The sequence below is a fragment of the Natrix helvetica genome (assembly GCF_964273705.1).
Source record: "Natrix helvetica genome assembly, chromosome: 10".
In the NCBI taxonomy this organism is placed as follows: domain Eukaryota; kingdom Metazoa; phylum Chordata; class Lepidosauria; order Squamata; family Natricidae; genus Natrix; species Natrix helvetica.
Window position 1 is genome coordinate 17584128 of NC_138561.1, and position 24414 is coordinate 17608541.

At 41.5% G+C, this 24414-nt stretch overlaps 1 protein-coding gene across 2 annotated transcripts in view; it reads right to left on the minus strand.

Annotated features, from left to right (window-relative positions):
• Window positions 1-9397: 9397 nt before the first annotated feature.
• The window catches only part of ZNF423 (zinc finger protein 423), a 214364-nt gene continuing 199347 nt past the window's right edge, over window positions 9398-24414 (minus strand). For both annotated transcript variants that reach the window (XM_081963563.1, XM_081963564.1), the window contains one exon: window positions 9398-10216. In XM_081963563.1, coding sequence (XP_081819689.1) covers window positions 10187-10216 — 30 coding nt within the window. In that variant the 3' untranslated portion in view covers window positions 9398-10186. The remainder of the gene's footprint in view (window positions 10217-24414) is intronic.

Here is a 24414-nt window from a genome sequence, read left to right on the forward strand (position 1 = left end):
ACCTCCAAGGTTCCACTACCAGTTCTCCAGAAGTAGTCTGAACATGCTGAATACCACCTCTGCCAAAGTCCCTTCCAACTCTGCTATTCTATTCTATTCTATTCTATTCTATTCTATTCTATTCTATTCTATTCTACTCTACTCTACTCTACTCTACTCTACTCTACTCTACTCTATTGTATTCCCATTCCCATTCCTTTTCCTATTCCATAATCTATGTCTGTCTGCTATCTAACTCCTACCTACCTGTCTGCCTATCAATCTACTTACCTTGCATGTACAGCTCCCGTCTTCCAGCAGCAGAAGGAATAGGATGATGCCTACAAGAGCTCCATAGCTTTTGCTAAAACAAACAGATAAACAAACAGTTCAAGCTGCCAACTTCCTGCTCTTTAAGACAGAAGGATGGTTTTCAAACTAGGTCTCAGTGGGGTTAGATTGCTATCTATGCAGAGAGCATATGGGAGACGTTGGAAAATCTTATCCCAAAGTAGGGAACCGACGGATGATATTGTGATCAAGAAAATTCCAAACTAAGGAAACTGTTTGTGTTTCCATGACACCAAGTGAAAAATTGAACACTCCTTTCTTTATGAGAAACAAGGGGGGGTGGAATGTGTAGTATATATTTTGGCAAGTTTGATTCCACAAATGCAAGTCACCCTCTCAGGTTCTAAGCAACCGAATAAGATTTATTTTGAAATTCTGAACTGAAGAAGGGAAAATTGCAGTATAGGCTGTTACGGGTTTTCTCTCCACTCATCTACTGTTTGTTCAAAAGTGTCTGAAGTCATCTGGATGTATTTACTGAAGCTTTTGTTCAGGTGAATGCAAAGCTCTGAGAAACAGGGAAGGGGGAATAATCAAATCTAGGTATTGCAAATTTCTCCACTAGGCTAATTTTTAAAAATACAGCAGAATTTTTGCCCTGATCACATCCACCCAGCTCACTATGTTAAGTTATGTTTAGCTAGGAAGTTATATTTTGGTTCAAGGGGAGTTCCTCCAGTTCAGTTTGAAATCAATGTTTCTCACAGTCTTGTTTCCCAAAATCATGGTGCAGACGGTAAATAGATGTCAATTCCCTTCCTAACCCCTTCATATTTTTCAAATTCATTGGGTACCTAATAAGAAGAGAGGACTCATCGGAAAAGGCTCTGATCTTGGGAAAGGCTGAAGGCAGAAGGAGAAGAGGATGGGAGAGGAGGAGATGGTGAGATAGCGTCATTAACACAACAGACATGAATTTGGTCAAACTCCAGGAAAAAGTGGAAGAACCAGGGAGGGGGAGGAGTCTTGCTTGCTGTGATCCATGGAGTTGCAAAAAGTTACACAACTTAGCAACTGAGCAATAGGATCTCCTACTTTTCATCTGTTAGTAGAGATCAAATAAGAGGCTTTAACTGGGGAAAAAGCTTCGGTTATTCCCCCCAAACTCATTTGTAGTTGGATCAGGCCATCTCAGGGTTTTAAAAAGTCTTTCCACAGAACTACAAAAACAGCAACAACGGCTTTGCCTTCCTACCTGCCCCATTGGGGTAATGTCCAAAATGTCCCTGAATAATATGAGTGACTTTAACCTGTGAGTCTAGGTTTTGGGTTAAGGGCAAACTCTGTGTGTGTGTGTGTGTGTGTGTGTGTGTGTGTGTTTGTGTGGTTTAGTGCCCAATTGAGTTGAATAAAACTTGAAAAGACACTCTCCAAGAAGCAGGAATGGGTTAAAGGGGATGATACGCTATCATTATTCTAAAAACCTGTACAGCGGCATCTCAGGACTTGTGTGTTCATAAGAAGGCCATGTTCTGACCTAGGCTTCCTGAGACAGTAAAAAGCACACACTTAGTCCCCCAAACCCTCTTTTTATTTCAACGGCTGTGAATTATGTTCATTCGCAGCCCTTAATAAGCCACAAATAGTTTGTAAAGAGTCCGACAGAACTCTGCCAAAGTCTTTTGGGATAAGACCGATAAGCACCCACCTTTATCTCCCTTGAAATGCTGCCAAATTGGCAATTAGCTTGCAAGGCCACATGGAGCAAAGAGTCAAAACAGAGCCTCAGAATTTAAACCAACCAGAACGAACAAAGTTGCTTCCTGCAAAGGCTCACGTGTCTTATGTCTTATGGGGGCGGGGCATTCATCTCCAAGCCTTACTCCCAAGTCATCCCTTTCGTCTTAACTGTTCTTGCCTTCTGGCAGCTCTGTGCATGAACACGCTCCCCTTGTTCCTCTGCCTTGCTGATGTCCGGCTCCGGAGGCAGCACATAACTCCCAGATGGCCCTGGCTCTCTCTCTGCCTCTGATGCAGAGCCCTCATCCGAGCCTTCCCCAGATTTCCAGGACTGGCCCATGTTCCTCCCCAACCTCCTCACTGTCCGACTCTGCTGCCAGCTCTGCAGGCTGCCAGTGGACCACAACAGGACAGGCCAAAATCACCCTCATTTTTGAAGCTTCTACACAGCTCCTTGCCCCTCTGCAGTTCTTCATATTCTCCTTCACTCTCTTCATCTGCTTCTGTAAACGATTCAAGGGACGTAGAATACTTTGACCCGCTTTCTCATTAAAACCCCTTCCTGATCGGTGACAGATATAGGATGGCAAAGAGGTGGCTTGCTCTCCCAACGTCCGTCTCTCCCTGGGGGTCCACCAGAAAGGCAGGGAGGTAGGGAGCTTCCTCCCATGGTTTGTAAAACCTCGGCCACCAAATCGGGTCAAGGAAAATGCCTATTTCTCGGAGGGCGGAAGCTACTTTAGGCCTGCCATTTTGACATTCGCATTGGGAAACCGATGCCAACAACCCCCAGCGTGGAGACACATATGTGGTCTCTTGGCTGCCTCCGAAGATGGCCATCTGCTCCAATGGCTTCCTGCCCACCCAGGTTGCCTTTGGGAACGTGTGCCAGCCAGCAATTGGCTCAAGGATGTTTTGCAAACTGGGTCAGCCTGAACCTCATTTTGAGGGAAGGCCTAGGAGAGAAATGCATTTATACAGACATTGTCGGCATCTTTCTGGAAAAACGCTGAGAGGGATGGCTTCGACGTTCAGTTATATCGTGTTGGAGAAATTACTGCATGTGTGGGTCCCTGCAGAAAAATTCCCTTTGAAGAAAATAGAAATAGGGGAATAGTTAATAACAAAATACCCTTCTTGCTGGTGGCAGTTCCCCATATCCTAATTCTCATTTCTACCATTTGGGGGGCACATTTGAAAATGAATCCAGTGTACAAGGAGAGACATCCTGTTTTTCGGAGGTAAATTGGCCTGATGTCATATTAACAGATTGACAGAGTTGGAAGGGACCTTGTAGGTCATCTAGTCCAAGCCTTGCTCAAGCAGGAGAGCCTACACCATTTCTGACAAATGGCAGTCCAGTCTCTTCTTGAAAGTCTCAAGTGATGAAGCTCCCACAACTTGCAAAGGCAACTTTTGTTCCATGGATTGATTGCTCTCACTGTCAGAAAGTTCCTCCTTATTTCCAGGTTGAATCTCTCCTTGGTCAGTTTCTATCCGTTATTTCTTGTTTGGCCTTTGGGTGCCTTGGAAAATAGCTTGACCCCCTCCTCTCTGTGGCAGCCCCTCAAATATTGGAAAACTGCTCTCATGTCTCCCCTGGTCCTTCTCTTCACTAGACTAGCCATGCCCAGTTCCTGGCAACCATTCTTCATATGTTTTAGTCTCCAGTCCCCTAATCATCTTCTCTGCACTCTTTCTAGAGTCTCAACATCTTTTTTATAGTGTGGTGACCAACACTGGATGCAGGACTCTAGGTGTGGTCTTACTAAGGCTTTATGGAGTGGTATTAGTACCTCACTTGATCTTGATTGCATCCCTTTGTTAATGCAATTTAGGATTGCATTGGCTTTTTTGGCTGCTGCTGCACACTGCTGGCTCATATTTAGCAATTAAAGGTAAGGTTGGATAAACTAAAAATTAGGCTAACTACTTTTGCTGAAAATGGCAATAGCATGAGCAATAAGACTTATATATAGCTCATAGTGCTGTAAAGCATTCTCTGGGCAGTTTACAATGTCAGCAGTATTTGCCTATTGTCCCCAGCAATCTGGGTCCTCATTTTGTCGACCTCAGAAGGATGAAAGGTTGTGTCAACCTTGAACCCGTCAGGTTTGAACTCTTGGCTGTGGGCAAACTTTGCAATACTGCATTCTGACCACCACATCCCAATTCCAATCACATGGCATTGACAGATCTCAGATGAACTACAATGCAGCTGATACTCATGAAATAAAACCAAGTTTTAGAGTCCCACATAAAAATAAACATTTAATCAATGGCTTGCAGATGATTGGCCCCTCCTATAAGACATAAAAGACATGAGCCTTTTCAGGAAGCTAGTTTGTTCATTCTGGTGGGTTCAAACTCTGAGAAGCTCCTTTTGACTCTGTGCTTTGTTTGGCATTGCAAAACTAATTGGCAATCAGGTCTCTGGCAGCGTTTCAAGGAAGATAAAGGTGGGTGCTTATCAGCATTACCCTGAAAGACTGTGGCAAACTTCTGTCAGACTCTTCACAGACTGTTTGTGAATCATTACGGGCTGTGAATGAATGTAATTCATAGCCGTTGAAATAAAAAGAGGGTTTTGGGGACTAAGCATGTGAGTTATGCTTTCTCAGGAAGCCTAGGTCAGAACAGGTCTCTCGTGGAAAGTAGAAACTTTCTCAGTTGCAGGAAAAGTCAATCAATCAGAATAGAGCTGGGAGGGACTTTGGAGGACTTCTAGTCCAACCCCCTGCTCAAGCAGGAGACTCTATGCAATACAAGGTGGGCTCACTTTGTAGCAAACAAACAAAGGTGGATTTGACAGGTTCTTGGAGAAGTCCCTAAATTGGCAAGATGGCCCATACGGACCTTCAGCAGCCAAGCATCGCTGAATATCAGCTGGTAGCGAGTCTCACCACTCAAGAGGAGGCCCATCCAGAAACAAAACTCCCAAGTCCTGTGTGTTCTTTGTGCAACTGGCAAGGCAGGGCACTGAAATAAAAGGTGGTGCTGAAGGGCCCATCAAACATTGGCCAGAGGTCTTATCAGGAAATGACAAGCTATATTTTGCCCACCCTTCGTTGCTGGAAGAAAGAGCGAGAATATAATCTTCCTTCGGAACACAGGAGTTGAGAGTTTTGGTGGAAGGTGCTAATTATTAAGACGAACACTTTGCCCATGATGGTCAATTCTTTGCCAGTTCCTTTTCACATCATGCTGAGCCCGGTGCCCGAGCCTCCCATTCTATTCAGCTCTGCCCCAAATTGTCCATTGAAGCCTTGTCACACCCATTGCCCAAGTAAAAATCAGCTTTCGCGCTCGTATTGTGAGCCTTTTTTTTTTTTGTGCGTGTCAGCATCTACCTCAACCAGCAGTTATCTCCCCCACGTGCTTCTCGGGTTACCAAGTGGGATGGAAAATAGGAAAATTTCAGAGCACAACAGTCGAGTGGAAATTAAAAATCTTTATACGGCAGAAGTCGAGAGAGAGAAGTTTTTAAAAAGAGAGAGAGAGAACGCACAAATTGTGTACTGGAACACTTTAGATTTCTTGCCGCATGGGGTCTGAGTGCCACTTTCTCCCTCAAGCTTTATTACATGGTTAGAAGGCCAGCAATACAAAACTTACTGTTTGATTTTTGAAACACCTATAGTGGCATAGCTTGAATTTTAGCATTGGCCACCGACAACTCCCTGTGGTGAGACATACAGGTCTCTCAATAGAGCCATATGTATGATTTTTGCTAAGTGCTCGCCATTCCCCATCCTACATAGCCTGTTTCCAGAAGTGACACTTAAATTAGTATTTTTTGCATTTCTCCTTTTGGGGAAATAGCCAAAAGAAATGACTAAAATGTGTACTGTACACTGTTAAACTATGAAACTTTCTTTTCTTTTTCTTTCTTTTCTTTTTCTTTCTTTCTTTCTTTCTTTCTTTCTTTCTTTCTTTCTTTCCTTTCTTTTCTTTCTTTCTTTCTCTCTCTCTCTCTCTCTCTCTCTCTCTCCCTTTCTTCTTCTTCTTCTTCTTCTTCTTCTTCTTCTTCTTCTTCTTCTTCTTCTTCTTCTTCTTCTTCTTCTTCTTCTTCTTCTTCTTCTTCCTTCTTCTTCCAGTTCTGGAAAAATCTGTGCCATTTTTTAAAAATTGTAGCATTTGGCAGAGTTAGGATTTTCTCTTTTGGGAATATTGCTAGGGTTCCTTTCTGTCGGGCGCACCCTACTAATTTGACAGGATCCTGTCTTTCTATAGTCCATCTTTACAAGAAGAAAGAGAAGGAAGGAAATCTAGCAAATGGGAGAAGCTCTCTTTTCTATCGTGTCAAAACAGAACTCTGTGAAATCTGACAGGACATGAAGACTTTGGAATTTGTCTTGTGATATCTAATAATTATCCCTAAGTATTTATAATTGTTCTCATGACATGTAATTATGCAGATACATTTACTGTAGCTTTCTACCTCCTGATTACTATGCTTTTGTAAGTTTGGTAAAAGTCCCTCTCTCCTGTGAGGAGAAAAAATCAGTTTGCATACTTTACCTGTCACCAATGCGTTCTCTTTCTTTTCCTTCCTTCCTTTCTCTTTCTTTCTTCTTTCTTTTGCCTTTCTTTTTTTTCTTTCCTTCCTTTTCTTCCTTCTCTTCCTTCCTTTTTTCTTTCATTTTTTGCCTTTCTTTTTTCTTTCCTTCCTTTCTTTTCTTCCTCTCTATCCCTTCCTCTTTTTCTTCCTTCCTTCCTTCCTTCCTTCTTTCAACCTCTTTCTTTCTCTGTTTTGATGTACCCTTCTTCATACAAGAAGTGAACGAGGCACTTTTATTGGGGTCAACAAGAATGGCCAAGAACATGGTTCTAACATTGAAGAATTCCTGATGGGTTCTTTTAGATCAAAGGATGCTTGAGCCTTAATAAATTTGAGAATTATATTGTAAACAAATTCACATTTGGAACTGAATAAATATTTTAAAAACTTTTAGAAAGTAAAGTTGAGCCACAGTCAACATGCTATAGTTAGGCGATCTTATATCCTGCAAGTGTATTTGATATCAATTCCTCATCAGCATCAGCATGTGATGATAAAAGAATTTAATGAATTAAATTTCTCCAACCTCTCCTTGTACACACTTAGCACAGGGATGCCTGCATTTCCAATTAACCCAGTTGTATATGTTTACAGGGGACGTGGTGGCTCAGTGGCTGATACTGAGCTTGTCGATCAGAAAAGTCAGCAGTTCAGCGGTTCGAGTCCCTAGCACCACATAACGGAGTGAGCACCTGTTACTTGTGCCAGCTTCTGTCAACCTAGCAGTTCAAAAAGCACGTAAAAAATGCAAGTAGAAAAATAGGAACCACCTTTGGTGAGAAGGTAACAGCGTTCCGGGCACCTTCGGCGTTTAGTCATGCCGGCCACATGACCACGGAGACATCTTTGGACAGTGCTGGCTCTTTGGCTTTGAAATGGAGATGAGCACCGCCCCCTAGAGTTGGGAACGACTAGCACATGTGTGTGAGGGGAACCTTTATCTTTACCTTTATATATTTACTCTATGTGTAGCAAAAGAAGATGAAACAATAATTTCAACCCTAATGTTAAAAACAAATCCAGGAAATGTTTTAGCATCTTCTCTAAAAAAAACAACCCAGTTCTCGGATTATGCTGTTCGTTCATATCCTTCTGCTCCCATCAAGCTGTCCCCAAAATTTAATCTGGCAACAGTTCAAAAGTATTAATTTTAGGGAGCAAGCCACATTGTTGAAGTTTTTAGAATATGCAGTTCAAAATGTGAATCCGTTTACAATACGATTCTCAAATATATGAAGACTCAAGCATTCTTGGATCTAAAAGAACCCATCAGGAATTCTTCAATGTTTGATCCGTATTCTTGGCAATTCTTGTTGATCTCCATAAAACTACAGGGACTAAAAAGCCATCTGCTTTCTACCTGAAATTTTTATTCCCTGCTCAGATCAAATAATATTTCAGCTGATGAGATCTTTGCTATATTTTGAACCTTTTGTCAATGGTTCTTGCCAACACAGTGTCCACAAAGTCTGGTGTCCACAAAGTCTGCCCAGCTTGGTGTTTGTAGAAAACTATTGTTTGGTTGTTCTTAAGTTTTGTTCTGGAAAAGCAAAAGTAAAGACTTCCAATCCAAACATCACAATTATTGTTAAGTGTACACTTCCCTTCCTAGGAAAACCAATGCTTAATATTGCATCACGGCATTTATGAAAAATGCTCTTTTCTTATCCCAAATGTGCCAATGGGCTTTTATTTTGTTCATAAATGGCAACCTGTTGTCTAGAAGAGAGATTTTTTTACAAAGCATATATAAAACCTGTGTAAATAACCTTTATTTTCCTTTAATGGGTTAGCTTTTCAGATGATTGTCCTCTGAAACATTGATGTTCCTTGTGACAAAATCTTGGTGGAATTTGGTTTTCTGTGGTCCTCACCATCTTTATACATCAACCCCTGCCAGTTTGATGTCTTTCAGATGTGCTACGTTTCAGCTCCAAAAATCTGTACCCATTGTGGGTAATGTCCACCATATCTGTAAGGTCTCATCTATGGGAAGCTGCTTCACATCATCCTCTTTTAACGACCCCATAACCCCTTGTAGGGTGGAGTCTGGGCAACTGAATGGAACTAAGTGTTTACTGGCTGGATGTTCTTCTTGTTGCCAATGCGGAGTTTTATGAAACTGCAGATACATTCTCAGTGGGCCCAGAGAGAGAAATATCTGCCTCTGCCTAGGATCGAACTCACAGACTCCTGATTGTGAGGCGAGAGCTCCACCTCTAGGCCACCACACCAGGGAAGCTGTTTCACCTATTTTTATGAATTGGAATCTGCTATGCATAACCCTTGGCCAACGCAACTTCTTGAGATGGTAGAAGACCAAGACTTAGTTCCCAATATCGTGCAATCGTAGGGAGACCTAACAACTTTGTTGACAACGTTTTAGAAAACCCAACTTACCTTTTGGTGAATTTTCGTGGCTTCCAATTTTGCAGCAAGTTCTAGACCAGTGATGGCAAACCGTTTAGGCATTGAGTGCCCAAAGCAGCAAGCGAGTGCATGCGCACATGCCGGAGTGTTAGAAACCCAAAGGCTAACTGGCCGGTGCGCTCATGACTATTTTGGGGTGTTTTTCGGGCTGTTTTCAGGCCATTTTTCAGGCCGTTTTGTGGCGCTCCAGCACTCGCAACCAGCGACAGAAACCAGAAGAGCAGCTGGCAACAGTGCACATGCCCACAGAGAGGGCTCAGCCTGCCACCTCTGGCATGTGTACCATAGGTTGGCTATCACGGTTCTAGACTTTTCAAGCCCCTCCCACCTGACATTTTGGCTCTGAAACATCACCGTAACACCCATTAAGGGGAAAAATCAAGGACTTGACATTCATCCAATGTATTCCCTTTATTGAACCGTATTAGTTAATGCAATCAGATCCAGTCACATTTATAAAGCAGGTCATCCAGTTGCACTGAAACGGATGAAATTCATTATTACATTTTTATTTATTTATTTATTTATTAATCACTGTCCGGTGAACTGGCAAATCCAATCAAAGCATTTAGTCTTTAATTGTTTTAAAAAAAAACAAAAAAACCAAAACAAAATAGTGTAAAAAATAATATATTCAGACAATAGCCAAGCCGTCACATCACGATGCACAATTACCTAAAAATTGCAATGAAACAAAAAAACAAAACAAAAAAAAAGCCGTTAAACAGGGAAGGAAAATAAAAGTTCAAACTGGAAGAAAGAAAGGGAAGCCAAAAAAAAAAAAAAAGGAGCAAAAGGAGTGGGGTGGGTTTGAGGGAATCACTCCTAAATCTAGAACTATCCGTATAATACAAGAAGCAACGAAGGAATAAGCGCGTCAAAAGCAGAGGGTTTTTTTCTTCTTTTTTTTCTTTATCTAGCAACTATAAATTCAATCAGAAGCAGAAGGTTTAAAGTTCACTTAGCTCAAGCAGGACAATAAAAAATACTGCGCATGGAATACTTTTAATCTCTTCCATTAATATTCATTTCCAGCTGCTTATAATAGCAGCGCCTCATGGCCAAATCATTAGAGTTTTACATCTGGGTTGCAAATGACACTTTGATTGGATGTAATGTTCAAATGGTCCTCCCCACTGAGCTTCCGTCAAGTCCTCCGCAGAGAGGTCTCCTGTCGTGCTACGCTCACTGAGCATGCTGGCTCAACGTGTGGTTCTGGAAAGAGATGGAGGGGGGGGTTGGGGTTGGGGAAGAGAGAAAGGAGACGTGCGTGAGGGGCAGAATAATAGAAAGCAAACCCCGTGCCCTCCTACACAGTGGCATTTATGCAGAATTCGACATAAAAGCTTTGCAATTATTCCCGAACAAAATGCAATAAAGAGGAGCTTGAAGGTGGGATGGGGAGGAGGAGGAAGGCAAGAGAAAGGGCGGGGTGGGGGGAGAGAAAGGCTCCTAAGTAACAGCTGCCAATGTGACATATTTGCTTTGTATCGGCAGATACGGTTAACGGCGGCAGTGAACTTAAGGAAAAAGAGGTGGGGGAAGAAAGGAACGTGAAAAGGAGAAAAAAAACAATAACATTGTGCAACCAAATTCCCTTTGCCATGGACCATCTGATGGACTTCAGATCATCCAACCCCAGGGATAACACACTGCAAGGGAAGCTGCAACAATTCAACTATGTTCTTATAACCACTTAGAGGTACCCATTTCCTCCTTGCCCTCTTCCTCATCCTCACTTGGCATGAAGATAACAGAACAACAGAGTTGGAAGAAACCTTGGAGGTCTTCTACTCCAACCCCCTGCTCAAGCAAGAGATCCTGTAGCATTTGAGACAAGTGGCCGTCCAGTCTCTTCTTAAAAGCCCCCAGTGATGGAGCACCTACCACTTCTAGAGTCAAGCTGTTCCACTGGTTAGAACATTTCTCCTTAGCTCTAAGTTGCTTCTCTCCTGGATTAATATCCATCCGTTGTTTCTTGTCTTGCTTTCTACCGTTTTGCAGAATAGCTTGACTCCCTCTTCTTTGTGGCAGCCCCTGAGATGTTGGAAGACTGCTATCATGTCTCCCCTAGTCCTCCTTTTCACTAGACTAGCCAATACCCAATTCCTGCAATGGTTCTTTGTACGTTTTAGCCTCCAGTCCCCTAATGCTCTTTGTTGCTTTTCTCTGCAATCTTTCCAAAGCCTCCACATCTTTTTTTATAATATGGCGACCAAAACTGGATCCAGTATTCCAGGTAGGGTCTTATTAAGGCTTAGATCTTGAAGGAAAGCTGCCACAAAGGACTTGCAAACAAGATTGGGCTATAAAATCTATTTGTGTCGCTCAAATCCAATTGTTGCAAAAGGATGAAGGAGATGCCACCAAGAGAAGGCGTGTTCCTATTGCCCTCAAATTCACCTCCCCAAAAAAGAAGTAAAACAATGTAGGAGAGCAGAGTTCTGGATGCTAAGTTGGGCACAAGCCAAAGGGGTTAAACTGGCCATTTTGGCAAAATGGCAGCTGCATTACCTAGGCTTGGTCAATGGATGACTGAGAACTCGTGAAGCTTCTCTGAGCTGCTTCCGAGTTGCCATAGGCAGGGGGATGGGAAACCGCCCCTCGCAGCTGCACCAAGGAATTTACTCCTCAGTCATAACAAGATGCATTTGGGTTGAACAAGTCAAGGCCATCTCCGTGGATACCAGCAGTGCCTGGAAGGGAGTGACTTCTGGGTGACACACTTTGGAGAGAGGGGGAAACAGGGTTAGGGGCCAGGCAGGAAGGGGATGAAGACAGAGTTGGCTTTACCTAGGTAATGCTGACATGGTGCTCCTAATAAAGGGCTGGGTTTTTATTGCCGGATTGCTTGAGACTCTTGATTGCGTTAGGGCACTGGTCAGAACCCTGACAATGACATTTATTGCACACTTTGGCAATTAGCTCCCCCCCCTTTTTTTTTCTAATTTCCCTTAAGGGAAATATTACAGATCAGACATCCTGTCTTGCCCTCTGCCAAGACGCTAAATAAAACCTAATGTCATGCCGAAGCAGCATTTCTAATCTAATGCAAACGGAAGTCTCAGAAGCAGGGGATGTCATCTTAAAAACCCATCTCCTCAAAGTGCAGGAGACCTCATTACTCGAACAGTCCCTCGTGCCAATGTCTATGACACGACCATCTCTTCGTTGCTTTTAGACCTGAAACTTTCCCAGAGAAGTGGAGATGAGTTCTTGAAAAACGATTCATCTTGTGCTGAACAGATGGCAACAGAGAGTTAGTTCCTTTCAGCTCCTAATCTTTTTGGTTTTTTTTTTTTTTTCATGGCAGAGCTTCTCCTTTAACATCCTCCAAGTTGGTACTTTCTAGATGTGTTGGCCTTCAAATCCCATAACTGAGAACTGAAATCCCATATATCTTGAAGTCAGTGAGTTTGCTTCTTCTTCAGCATGATTTATAAAAGCATGGGATATTGCTGCTTCTCCAGACTGAAGACTGTAGTATGGTGTTCTTGGTCTTGCTTGGTTGTTTACTGGCAGGCATTTCATTACCCAACTAGGTAACACCATCAGTGAAAGGGAGTGTAGAATTAGCATTGATGGTGTTATCTAATGAAACATCTGCAAGCAAACAACCAAGCTCAGAAACTGCCAAGAATTCCACAGTTCAACCCTGAGCTACACGTATTCCTTTCTATTGAAGACTGTGGTCCTGATCCAAAGAAACAAGTTAATGAAGTGAAATTATCAGACTCCCTGCTACTGCTAAAATCCTATATCTATATCTACCTCTATCTATCTATCATCTATCTATCTATCTATCTATCTATCTATCTATCTATCTATCTATCATCTATCTATCTATTCATCCATCCATCCATCCACTTGGAGGAGGGGGGTTTGTAGGAAACCTAGAAAATGAAAACACTCAGCCTTGAAATAATTTCATGATCACTTTTTCTCCCATTGCCTCTGAGATTTCATAATAGGCTGTGAGATTTTCTTTTATAATTATCTCAGTAGGAAAAATGAGGGAGAGCCAGATCTAAATGAACTGTAATTTTGACCTATTGGTTTGCCATTTAATGCATCCTCTTCAACTTTTCCCAAGTCTTTTGTTTCCTCCCATCGTTTAGGAAAACCTAAGTCATGCAAAGTTGCTTTTTGTACAAGCAAAGGTGCCGACAACCACATTTAACGAAAGGGAAATCAAAGCTTTACCAGGTTTTGCCCCTGTTGAAATACTTGGCTATAAGAAGCGCTAAATTCTGTGCATTTCCAAGGAGTGGCCACTAGGAGACAATCGTGCTGTGGAATTTGGAAATGTGACCATGCTATGAAGCTCAGAGCTTCAGACCAAAGCTTGCACGAAAAAGGTGCTCGTTTTCTTTTGCTCACTTTGGGATGGGAAGGTACGGGAATTGGTTTAGGAAAGAGAGAGGAGTTTCATACAATGGGATGTCTTGGAATGAAGGGCACAAATACCAAACTGGAGTTTGTAAATAAAGGTAAGGGTTTTACTGCTAACAATGTTGCGGGAGAATGAAGGTGGGCTCAATTGGATCTTTAGGGCAATCGTGCATAATCATGGATTTCTGAAAGAGCCCTCCCTGGTCTGGTGATGTCTACATGTTTGGGAATGCAGATCACAAAATTCTCATTTGGGCTATCAGCTTGTAGAAAGATAGTCCGTATGTGTATACAGTGCACATATAGACAAGTATACAGTATAGAACAATTGCTTGTCACTGAAGCATTATTAAAATCTATCTATCTATCTATCTATCTATCTATCTATCTATCTATCTATCTATCTATCTATCTATCTATCTATCTTCTACCTACCTACCTACCTACCTATCCATCCACCAAACCACCCATCTACCTATATCTATCTATCTATCTATCTATCTATCTATCTATCTATCTATCATATATCGATCTACCTACCTACCTACCTACCTATCTACCTATCCATCCACCCAACCACCCATCTACCTATCTCTATCTATCTATCTATCTATCTATCTATCTATCTATCTATCTATCATCTATCTATCTATCTATCTATCTATCTATCTATCTATCTATCATCTATCTATCTATCTACCTATCATCTATCTATCATCTATCTATCTATCTATCTATCTATCTATCTATCTATCTATCTATCTATCATCTATCTATCATATATCTACCTACCTACCTACCTATCTACCTACCTACCCACCCACCCATTTACCTATCTCTATTTATCTATCTATCATCTATCATCTATCTGTTTCTCTCCCTCCCTCTCTTATTCATGACTGTCATTTTTCATTTAATATTTCTTTTTTTCTGGGGAGGTGGGAGGGGGACTTCTTTTTTAAAAAAATACAGTTAAAAGAAAAAACAGCAGAAAAAAATAGATTTAAAGGAAGAAAAGGGATTGGGAAAAAAAGTGAAGGTGCAAAAAAAGAAAGAAAAGCAAAATAGAAAAAGAAAGAACAACAGGAAAAAAAGAACTGAAAAAGAAAGAAAAATAGAAAAAGGAAAGAAAAATAGAAAAAGAAAGAAAAATAGAAAAAGAAAGAAAAATAGAAAAAGAAAGAAAAATAGAAAAAGGAAAGAACATCAGAAAAAGAAAGAATTGAAAAAGAAAAAAACAGAAAAAGGAAAGAAAAATAGAAAAAGAAAGCAGAAAAAGAAAGAAAAATAGAAAAAGGAAAAAAATAGAAAAAGGAAAAAAAATAGAAAAAGAAAGAAAAATAGAAAAAGAAAGAAAAATAGAAAAAGAGTGGTTGCTGGCTTGCTTTGTTACAGATGAAATTTTTTAAAAAAAACATCCATCTCATTCTAACATTAACTTTTGTTTATATTATTTCCATAATCCCATTTCATTCTATCCCAAAGTCAAACTTTCATTTCTTTGTTTTTTACAAAAAAAAAAAAAAAACCAACCCACCCCAATATGGCAAACCCAACTGTCTTTTTCAACTGCGGCTAAAACTCAAAAAGGCAAACTGGAGATTAGAAAAGTCAATTGTCAAATTGCTGCTTAAAACAGCACACAGTGGTTCTATGCTTTTCTTCATACATAACGAGCGGTTGAGCCCATTTCCTCACAAACTTTACTCTAGTACAAAATGAGACATCCTGTCAACAATTTGGAATGTTTTGTGCCCTGACAAATGTTTTTTTTTTTAAAAAAAGGAACGAGACTATCAGTCCAAGGAGCGATTTTATGACTTCACTTGATAGAACTTAAAAGGATGGCTTTCTCCATCAACTTCTGTAACCATTTTGGTAGTCAAAACTGACTACTCCGATTAAAGAAAAGAACAGAAGTACTTTTGTTTCCACATGGAAACCATTTCTGAACTTCTTGCTTCACGTGAAAAAGAATGAAACTTTGACTTTGGGTTTTATAGATTAGATGGATGGATCTTGACAGAAATGACTTGTTTATATTAATATGGAAAAACCAAAAGCTGTGATTTGATGCTAATGCTTTATTTTACAGATAAGAGTCGGAAGTCAACACTTCTCTTTCTTTTCTTTTGTATTTTCCATTTTATAATACTTAATAACCTAATTAAAAATGTTTTTTTTTAAAAGGATGGCTTTAAGGGAGTAAGGAGAGAAGACCCCCCGGAGTCGTAGAGAGAGCATTGAGCAAACTCAAAAGCTTAAAAATGTTACAGCCCACTGCTGGTTCTGGACTGCACAGATGCTCACTGCATCCGTCCATTTTCTGAATGGCAGGCGGGAATCATTGGACCAAATCATCTTGGTGCCCCTTACGCTATTTTGTCCTCTTTTCTAAGCCAGATGAAAGCAGGAGAAACGAGAGATGGAATCACCTTTGTCCTCTTGGGCAGCCTGTGTATCTCTATGCTTATTTTTAGAATGGTTTGACAGTTATCTAAAGGTCTGATGTTAACAGATGGCCGGTCTTAAAGACACACACGCTCGCTAGCATGCAATTCCGAAAAAAACGGTAAATGCACTCAAGAGCGTGCCATAAACAGCTTTCAATGACTACTCCAAATCCAATTTTGCTACCACACTTCATTAAAACTGATAGCAGGTAACCCAGGCTGCTCTTAATTCCCAACCCAGTTATTCTACGTAACAGGCAAGTACAGTTAGTTAGCTGCCTACTCTCGGTTTCCCAAGGTAGATGCCATTTTGGCCTATATCTTTTTCCATCCATTATGTTGCGGAGTTGAAAAAGCCGAACTTCAAGAAAAAGGAGTTGATTGTCCAAAAAGAGGGGGGGGATTATCTCCCAAAGGTGAGAAGTTCAATCAGAAACCATCTTTGATTCTCCTTCTTGGTGTCAATTGTAGTAATTGTAGCAAGACTACCTGTAGTAGAAATAGCTCATAGTGAAGAGGAGAAGGAGGACAAGATGATGATGATGGAGTAGGAGTAGGAGTAGGAGTAGGAGTAGAAGAAGAAGAAGAAGAAGAAGAAGAAGAAGAAGAAGAAGAAGAAGAAGAAGAAGAAGAAGAAGAAGAAGAAGAAGAAGAAGAAGAAGAAGAAGAACTTGTTTTGCTTCTCATCCAAGAAGCTTCATCAGTTCTGACAGGATGGTGGGGAGGGAGGGATGGAAGGATAGTATTTCTTTGCAGTCATCTGGTTGGTAGCAGTCTCTTTGAGAGCCCTTGAGGCCACTTGAGGGTTTATCTATTTAGGAGGGCTTGAAGGCCTGCTAATCTAGTAATAACTAAATACTGGGACTTGTGAAGAATTGGGATATGGTTGGCCTTCTCATTTCAATGATATTCTGCTACTACAGAACCAAAGGCAGCATACGAAGCCTATGCATTAAACAGTAGTTGCTAGGGAGTAACTGTGCAAGAAATTCATTTCCCTGCTGCCATGTTTCAACCATCTAGACTAGATGGGTCATCAGCCTCACCCAACAGAGCAACTCTTATGTTCATTCTACGAACTGTAGGGAAGAACCACTCAATCTGTTCACCTCATCACCCCATAGATCTGGAACGTGCTACTTCTTGGGTTGACAGGTTTTAAATCTGAGGATGATCGCTTGCTTTTCTTTCCTGTCTGGGAATCCCAGAAGTAGCAAGCCATAATCTGAGATCCTAGCTGGAACTGACAACATCTCAGAGACATCATTAAGAGTCATACTGTATGGACTACATCAGAGGTGGGTTCCTACCAGTTTGGCCTGGTTCGGCCGAACCGGTAGTAGCATGCTGGCCTGGGTCACAGAACCGGCAGCGACCCAGGGTGGCCATACCCCCGAACCGGTTCCCCAGTTGCCACTATCACTGGCATCTTTTTTTTTTTTAGTTCTGCACATGTGCAGAACAATTTCCATTGAACTGCGCATTTGTGCGCAGTGTGCAACCACGAACAAACCAGGAATAATGCTGGCTGAAACCCACCCCTGGACTACGTATTCTCTTTAAAAAGAAACAGATGCTTTTGTGAAGAAAAATAAAGGAAATCCCTTGGTTTCCGGCACACAACCCTTTAAAAATTAAAAAAGGAAGAAACAAGAACAACAACAACAGAGAATATATTATTAAGAGATCAGCAGAAATCTCCCGTAAAAGAGAGAATCTATGTAAACATACTGTGATGGATTGAGGTACCCACTGAAACAAGGCAACAAATAACATCCAGTCTCAAAGGAGAACCTGCTTTTGAGAATTCCCCCCCCCCTCCTCAAAGTATGACTTCATCAACCTTTGATTTGTATGACAGAGAGTGCCGAAAGTCAAAAATAGATTTGAGTTTGGCCACCTGGCTTTTCCTTCTTGCATTCCACCAAAATACAAAAAGAAGGAAATGAACCCACATTTAATTATCATTGTCAGGAACATATTACGGGAGATGTTTAAGCACCTTTGACATATGGTGGCCTCCAGACACAATTTCCATCTGACTGGGTAAACAGGATTTTTGTTTGTGGTGTATGAAGAACAGGAGGGAGGGGAAGAGAGAGGTAAAGAGACACAGAGAGAGAGAGAGAGAGAGAGAGAGAGAGAGAGAGGGAGGGAGGGAGACAGACAGACGGACAGACAGACAGAGACAGAGAAAGAGAGAGAGAGACAGACAGACAGACAGACAGAGAGAGAAAGAGAAAGAGAGAGAGAGAGAGAGAGAGAGAGAGAGAGAGAGACAGAGAGAGAGAGACAGAGAGAGACAGAGACGGGGTGGAGGGAGAGGGAGAGTTGGAAAATCTCAGCACCCATTTGATCTCTGTTTCAACAGTCCAGTTTCTTGTTCTTTATGTGTCTCCTTCCATGAACTTGAGCTAAAGTTCTCAGGAAGGGTTTCATGCCCAGAAGAACTGCCTGCCCCCCATCTTGGGCGCACACACACACACACACACACACACACACACCCCTCTACGCGCAGAAAGACAGACTCCAAATGCTGGACTAGTTTGAGCAATTTATTTGTATCTCAATAGCTTAGCTTGGGTGCCTGATCTGTGCCCCAGACCCGTTTTTGCCGATTCTCGTTACCATACTACAAAAACCGCAACTTCCTACAATTTTGAGGCATGAAATAGAAGGAAACCTAAATATACATCCTAAATTAGTTCAGTGCCAAAATTAGGTTAATCGCCACCCTGCTAAACTGCTAAGGCTCTGACCTTAGTGAGGAGAAAGGTCTCCTAGCCCTTACTTCCAACAGTAAACAATTACGATCATGATTAAAAAATTCCATCCAGATTAAGCATATTTGCTTCTTGGCTGACTTTGTTTATTGCAATCTATGTGCACATGTGAAGAGCACATTTTTTAATTCATTTATTACTTATTAAATTTATATGCTGTGTATCTCACTATCTAAAGCAACTTTGATTGTACAATACAAAGAAAAGCAAGTTCAAACTACATCAGGTTAAATGAACGAGAAAGGAGTTAAATGGAATGGAAGCATAAGCATAAGAATAGAATAGAACAGATGGAATGGGATAGTAATAGTATTCTATTCTTTTTTTGTAATATATTTTTTATTTTTTTAAAATTATGCATTTATATTGTGTGTGAACAGAGTTGGTTCTGGATATCATTCATATTAATCCAATTCACAATAACTGTATATGTAATCTCTATCACATTTCTCAAATTTAAGTAATTCATATTATATTGTTCAAACATACTTATATTCAAAAAATGACTAATTCCTCATCTTTATCTCTACCTTCATCTACATCTTTCTTGTTCTATCTAAACATTTCTCTATTATATATGGACAAATTTAACTAAGTTTCATTTATATTGATCCAATTCACACTCACATTGTTAATAATCTCTATCACATTTATCAGGTTTATATAATTCTCATTATATTTCTATTTGGACAAATTTAACTAAGTTTCATTTATATTGATCCAATTCACACTCACGTTGTTAATAATCTCTATCACATTTATCAGGTTTATATAATTCTCATTATATTTCTATTTCTATTCCATCCATTTCTATTTATTCCATTCCATTCTAGAACTGAACAATAAATAGAATAGAATGTAGAATAGAAAACAGAAAATGGAATAGAGTAGAGTAGAGTAGAGTAGAATAGAATAGTTTTATTTGGTGTGATTGGACCCACAAGGAATTGGTTCTCTTATATATAAAGTAGCATATAAATTTAATAAATAAAATAATTCTACAATACAGTAACACAAGTGCCTCTAAGCGAAGCATGGTCTCGGAGTTCTACTAAAGACCTGGAAAAAGTAAGATTTATCTTGAAAATTTCTCCAGGGGGAAAATCAAAAGGCCACAAAAGGCACAGTAAAAAGGCTAAACAGCTAGATTCTTTTCATAAGCTTTATATTTTAGATCCCGCCCAATGTAGATTTACGGTGATCCTCGACAGAGCAATATCTGCAGTGAAAGACAAGGAAGAACCAGGCGAAGAAGCAGAGAAGAATAGCTGAAACAGTAAAAACAAAATAATCCTGCAAAAACATCGTATCGATGCAATCTGCGTGTCTCGACCCAACGCAGAAATATCTCTAGCACCAAATGCGGGAAATGACTTGGGGGGGGGGGTTTGCATCAAAGCACCCCTAATCCTTATTTAAGCCATGAGATACGGTGTCACATCGGTTAATTAATTTGAATTCTGCAGCTTCTCCTTCCATCTGTCCCTTGAATTCGATCCAGGAGTTTTGGCTTGCAAGGCTACGGTGACTTCATTATCATGGCAGCTGAGCAGCCTAGCTTTGCTGCACTACACTGGGGCAGGTGTGTGACGAGTACCCAGCGTGTGCAAAACTCTCAAAAGGTGATTCACAAGCGTTTTCTGCTATTTAACCTTTATAGGTGGGATACTGTGGGTGGGATACGGTCGATTCGGATAAACCATTTCAGAGTGAGAAATAGGCCACCATCATATTTTCCCCATGTCTCTCATGAAAGTTGATCCACAGTAATGATGGTTCATTCAGAATCACCGAGAGTTGGAAGGGACCTTGGAGGTGGTCTACTCCAACCCCTGCTCAAGCAAGAGACCCTATACCATTTCAGACAAATGGCTGTCCAATCTCTTCTTAAATACATCCAGTGTTGGAGCATTCACAACCTCTGGAGGCAAGTTGTTCCACTGGTTAATTGTTCTCACTGTCGGGAAATTTCTCCCTAGTTCTAGGTTGCTTCCCTCCTAATACTCCTAAATGATGACGATTCTGTGCTTTTTCTGAATGATTCCATGATTCCTATCTTTCTCTGTATCTCTCTCTCTTCATCTTCATCATCATGTCATCTATCTATCTATCTCTCACTCTATCTATCTATATTTATCATCTCTCTATATATCATCTCTCTCTCTGTCATCTATCATCTATCTATCATCTATCTATCTATCTATCTATCATCTATCTATCTATCTATCTATCTATCTATCTATCTATCTATCTATCTATCTATCTATTGCTACTTACCTACCTACCTCTCTCTCTCTCATCTATATCTATCTATCTATCTATCCTATCCTATCCTATCTCTCTCTCTCTCTCTGTATCTCATCATCATCATCTATCCATCCATCCATCCATCCATCCATCCATCCATCCATCCATCCACCCATCTATCCTCTGTATCTCTTCATCTTCAGGATCATCTGTCATCTATCTTATCTATCTATATCTATCTATCTACCTACCTACCTACCTACCTACCTACCTACCTACCTACCTACCTACCTACGATACCTATTATTACAAAGTGATCAACCCTGATCTTTGAATCAAATGACAAATACAGGTTTCTGTGAATCTTTTCAACCGATTGATATTAAAGTCAGCACTGTCTGTAAGTCGACGTCGATAGCATCTTTCTCTCTCTAATACATATATTTTGAATCAAGCCTTTGGCTTCTACTTTTAGTTTTAAACGGTGCCCTCGATTTTTGTTCTGCCTGACCCTCTCAGAGTTCTGGTTTCTGCACTCCAGAGATTTCGGATGCTGCCACATCCATCGGAACAAGGGAAGAGGCGGCTGATTTCAAAGGCCAGCGTGGGCTTCCTTTAATCACACATCCGCTGTGGAGCGAACCAACGCCGAGGCACCTCACTTTGAGAACATTGTGAAAAATCAGAGCCTGGTTTCTCTGCCTTGACAGCCTCCCAAAGAGCAACTTGGGAGGCGATCTTTGCCTGTCTCACATCTGAATGACAAGAGATAAAACCCGGTTCAGATTTGGGCCAATCTGGCTGAATCCCACCTTCTCCCTCCCCCTTCTGGATGGAGGCTCTTTTAATGACAAATCCTCTCTGTAAAAGGCAGATTGAAGCACGGGGAACCTTTTTACAAAGGAAAAAGGACGCTTTATATGGCAGGAAAGATTCCAACCACCACTGGCGGGTGGGGGCACATGGCCAGGGGTCTGCAAAATGCCACAATTTGTACAAAAAAGGATAACTGGAATAAGTCATTAATGTTCTGACCCAGGCTTCCTTAAACAGCAAGAAGTGGGGTCTTGATCCTGGCCAAATTTCTTCTGCCATGTTTTTTTGGGAAGAACTGTGTGTTTGGGGGGTGGGAAGACACATCATTTCCCATTGAAATTAACCAAAGGTAAGATTGCTGTTTCCCCACCCTCAAAAAACCCCACACCCCTTAAAAAATAGAATGGACCTTTCTCTTCCCCAAAGTCAGCTTTATGTCAGGCCTGCAGCCACACTTTCTATTATTCTACTATGCATTTTCTATGGTGGGAAAATGGAAGGGGAGATTGTAAGAAGTAAGATGCGATGCAGCCATAACAATATTCTTTCTAGAAAGCCAAGGTCATCCTTTGTCTCTGCACCTCTGCACCTGGCCGGAATTGGATGGGTGGAAGCTGCCAGCATGGCAGTGGGAGATTGGACCATGTGATGGACTTGTGGGTGTGGGGGCAAGATCTTGAACTTTCAACTAGGTGGGGAAAACATGGAAGCTTTCAGATTCAGGTTTTCCTTGATGTGCCAACATGGCTCTCTTAATAAATTGGAATTTTGAGTAATACTTTGCCTTGGACTCTGATTTACTTTTGGATGCTACTTGGAACCCTGACGTTAACCCGAATCTGACATTTAATTCTATGAAAGAACAAATATATTTTAGCAAATTGAATGGGCCAAAGCTTCCATGAGAAATGTGCTACTTGTAAATCCCCCTCCCGCACCCCCCTTCAAAAAATGGCTATAGGTTTTCCTTAAAAAAAAATAGAACATGCTTAACTTCTAGCAGAGCTGCTGGCACAAAGAGAGACGTTGAAGTGAACATCTCCATCTTTTACTGCAGACAAGAAACTCACTAAAACAGATAAATAATGAATGCGTCTTGGGATCGCTGTAGCTAGTTTTGCAAGACGCCGGGAAAAGAGAAGCGTAGAATTCTCTCTCTCTCTCTCTCTCTCTCTCTCTCTCTCTCTCTCTCTCTCTCTCTCTCTCTCTCTCTCTCTCTCTCTCTCTCTCTCTCTCTTTCTCTCTTTCATGGATCTTTGTTCAGCAAAACACAAACGTGCATGTGTGTGTGTGTGTGAGTGTGTGTGTAGAGAGAGAACATCTCCCATCAGTGATCAAAATGCAGCGGAGACCTATTATATTTAATGATGAGACACACTTCCTACAAAAACAGTCAAGCATAGATGGTTTGTCTGGACAATCATCCTACTTTTGTTGCTCTAATGCAGGGGTGTCAAACTTTATTTCATTGAGAAGCACATCAGGACTGTGTTTGACTTGGGGGGGGGGGCATGGCCAGGATGGACGTAGCCAGTTCAACCTCACTCGTGTCGGGGCGCCTGTGGTGACCGGAGTGCTCTGACAGCGAAAACGGGCTCCTGAGCTCCGTTTTCAGCTGCGACAACAATTGCAAAGGCAGTTAGTATTGCTCATCCCATAATAATGTCATGGAAGAACTGAAAGCAGGAGTTGATTTGAGGGGAACCTTGGTGCTCTCTGAGCTTGCTTGTTTTCTTGCAAGCATTTCATAACTCAACTCGGTAACATCATCAGTGCTGGGCCTGGGGTTTACAGAGAGGAGAAGGAGGAGGAGGAAGAGAGGAGAAAGTGGATGATGATGATGATGATGATGTGGTAGTAGAGAAGGAAGAGGAAAAGGAGGTGCAGGGGGACAACTGTAGGGTCCTTAGTGCTCTCTTAGTTTGGTTGGTTTCTTGCAGACATTCCATAACCAGACTAGGTAACATCATCAGTGCTAGGAGTGGGGTTTATAGAGAAGAGGCGGAGAAGGAAGAGAGGAGGAAGTAGATGATGATGATGTGGTAGTAGAGGAGGTAGTGTTCTGAGAAGCGAAGTCAACAGGGAAGCCAGATTCAACCATGGTCACTAATTTAACAATCGCAATGATTCACTTAACAACTGTTGCAAGAAAGCTCATAAAATGGGGCAAGATTCACTTAACCACTGTTAACAAACAGAAATCTTTGACTCAGTTGTGGTGGTACGTCCAGCACTACCTTGTGGTGGCCTATTAGCCGCCGGTCCCTCCAGCAGCTGAATTGGAAGAGGAGGAGGAGGTGGTGGTGTTGGAACAAGGCCAGCAACAAGGCAATCTAAGAGCTCCGAGGGGGGAGAGGAAATGGAGCTCTCTGAGCTGGAGATGGAGGCGGAGCCTGGGTCATCCATCAATGCTCAGATGGAAAGTCAACAGCCCCCAGGTCTGGAGGTGGCTGATGAGGAAGAGGAGGAACAGCTTGGTCCAGTGCCTGACATGTGGATGCATAGAAAGCAGAGGAGAGCAGTGGAAATCTATGGGCTGATCCTTGGCACCATTGCTAGAGAAGCCCCACCCTACCTCTGGGGATAAAAGGCAGGGGGCGGAGATGAATAGGTGTGGCAGACAACTATTTATCTCCCTGCCAGACAGACTTGTTAGCCTGCTGAGAGAGACAGAGACAAAGAGAGAGAGAGTGTGTGTGCGCTCGAGAGAGAGACTTTTTGC